General features: G+C 39.9%; 1 protein-coding gene across 1 annotated transcript; it reads right to left on the bottom strand.

Annotated features, from left to right (window-relative positions):
- Nucleotides 1-713: 713 nt before the first annotated feature.
- Nucleotides 714-2,329, bottom strand: gadd45ga (growth arrest and DNA-damage-inducible, gamma a). Its single transcript, XM_067393728.1, has 4 exons — nt 2,199-2,329; nt 1,994-2,095; nt 1,553-1,763; nt 714-1,441 (listed from the first exon to the last, which is right to left on the bottom strand). The coding sequence occupies exons 1-4, from the start codon at nt 2,249-2,251 to the stop codon at nt 1,328-1,330; spliced, it is 480 nt and encodes a 159-aa protein (XP_067249829.1). The 5' UTR covers nt 2,252-2,329; the 3' UTR covers nt 714-1,327.

The following is a 2,329-nucleotide window of genomic DNA, read 5'->3' as shown; positions in this document are numbered from 1 at the left end:
ATTTCCAGTGATGTAACTTTTGAGTCTGTGAGATGCAAAACTAACTGGACAGCGTATCTAGATCAAACAAACCACAAATGAGTATCTGTCTTACTGGTAGTTTAGCACCCTTTCTCTTGTAAAACCACAAACTATACGTACAAAATCATTGTGTTGAAATTGCGTAAATAAAGAGTCAGCAAAGGAAGAGGATTTCCATTAACTTTTTGGTATTAATGTACTATAATTTATGCTAAATATTTTTACATTTAATTACATTAGTTTTATATTTTGTCATTTTTAATGCAAAGATTTAGATTTAAAATCCTTTGTTTCCATTTTAAATACTGACACTGTCTTTATTTATGACCTTTACTGTAAAAACAGATGAATTTCTACTGTTGTGTTTGGGGAGTTCAGCTCAATTAGTCATCTAACAGATCTGGCTGCACACTGCCTCTGCTCCAAATGGATGGTGCAAAACCTACACATGACAGAAGTCAGTCCCCCATTTCAAAGGGGGCCCTTCAGTTGAGCAAGCGGTTTAAAGAAAGCAGCTGGTGCATGGGTGGTGAAAGGTCAGGCAGCGCTTGGAGAGATGCCAGTTTCTCTAGAGCAATTGCAACCTCTCTTTCCCTCATGTAGACTGAACTGCCATGAACTCTGATGTAACTGGGTGAAAATAAAACACATTGCTGCAAGCCAACAGCTCTGAAAAGAAACATACCATAATTGCATTTTTAAGGTATTTATTTCAAAAATTTATTGCAAAAAAGGTGGCTTTGCCACAATTTGACATTGCATTGTGAATATTTGACAAAATAAAGCACAATTTCTAAATACCACCAAATACTGTAGGGAAATCCAGCTTCCCCCCCCCCCAGGATATCACAAAAGACAAGTTACACTAGTGTCCATGTAATATTTTTCAGATAACATCCCAAGTGTCCATTCTTCAAATTCTTCAAAATATCACTTAAACTTAGTTCCTCTTTTAAAATCCACATCACACCAATTCCATGGCTCACCACCTCCGACAATCTCATAAACGTGCTCTCACAGTCCACCTGTCCTTTTCTCTTCTATTGTCTCCATGATACCACCACAATAGACTTGAGTGGCACAGGAGCCTTGACTTTCCAATGCTCGTCCCAAAAAAAAAATCTGAACCTCAGCTTTTCCAGGACGGCCAACCGTACGCTGGGTCAGTCCACTTATCTTCCCGTTTTGTGGGTAATCCAGACAATATCTCAAAGCTTTTTAGCTTTGCACCGGTGTACCCTTCAGGATGGATGTATTCGACTTGTTTCTGGTTTCATTCACATGAACATGCCAAAGGCATCTCCCATCAACGTTCTGGCAGAGTAATAGTAGGCACCCACTCGTAGACATTGCGGCTCTCCTCACAGAACAAGCCCAATTTCTCAAGAGCAGAATCTTTCCAAGAATCAGAATTGGGGCTCTTTGGAAAGAAAAAAAGAAGCAATATTAATATCACATGCAGATGTCGTGCAAATGTAGGTGTTGATAAATTGTAGGTGTAGATGCAATGGAAAGGAGGTGGTCTACTCACCGTTACAAGTATGCAGTGTGCGTCCTTAGGTTCCTCATCCTGATCGCTCCCCACGATGTCAGCAAGTCGTTCAATGTCATTCACACGAACAATGTTGATGTCGTTGTCAAAGCAGAAGGCTTGAATGAGAGTGAAGTGGATCTGCAAGGCGATGTCACATTCATACTCCTCATCCGTAGCCAGGACGCAGAAAGCCACGCTGTCTGGGTCACTAAGGTTGCACAAAGGATAAATATTGATTAGGGAACGGTTCAACATGTTCTGCTTGCATATATGCAGCATAAGGATGCAACCTGCTATTCATTATTGGGAGGACTAATTGAAAAAGCCATTTCTATATGGCATATACATATTCTATATAGTAGTTAGTTAGGACATAATGAATACTAAAAATAGCAATTTTACTTAGAAAAGTTCTATAATAAAATACCAGATACTTACACATTCATGACTTGTGCAGACTCGTAAACCCCAACGGTAAGACAGTCCTGCTTTTTAGCGGAGACCAGGAGCTCCTCTAGTGCTGTTCCTGCACTCTGCATTCTGGAGAATACAACCGGCTTGTTAGTACATATACTTTACATAGCATTCGATAGATAAAACGCCAAAAATAACGATAACAGCGTCAACTAAACAAGACACTCACCTATCGCCAGTAGTAGCTGCGTTATCTTGTCCACTAAATTCTTCAAAAGTCATTGTTTAAATCCACGTTAAGTCGCGTTTCGCGTGTCTTTTCTCTGCTGTGAGCTGTGAGTTTGTGATGCCGTATTAAGC

Source organism: Chanodichthys erythropterus, chromosome 9 (genome assembly GCF_024489055.1).
Source record: "Chanodichthys erythropterus isolate Z2021 chromosome 9, ASM2448905v1, whole genome shotgun sequence".
NCBI classification, from domain to species: domain Eukaryota; kingdom Metazoa; phylum Chordata; class Actinopteri; order Cypriniformes; family Xenocyprididae; genus Chanodichthys; species Chanodichthys erythropterus.
Note: the sequence above shows the minus strand (reverse complement) of the source record. Positions and strands in the feature narration are given on the sequence as shown.

Coding starts and splice junctions, on each gene's coding strand:
- gadd45ga (XM_067393728.1), bottom strand. CDS start 2,251: ATGACTTTTGAAGAATTTAGTGGACAAGATAACGCAGCTACTACTGGC. Junction 2,096..2,198: donor GCAGCTACTACTGGCGATAG/GTGAGTGTCTTG, acceptor TGTATTCTCCAG/AATGCAGAGTGCAGGAACAG. Junction 1,764..1,993: donor TCTGCACAAGTCATGAATGT/GTAAGTATCTGG, acceptor GTGCAACCTTAG/TGACCCAGACAGCGTGGCTT.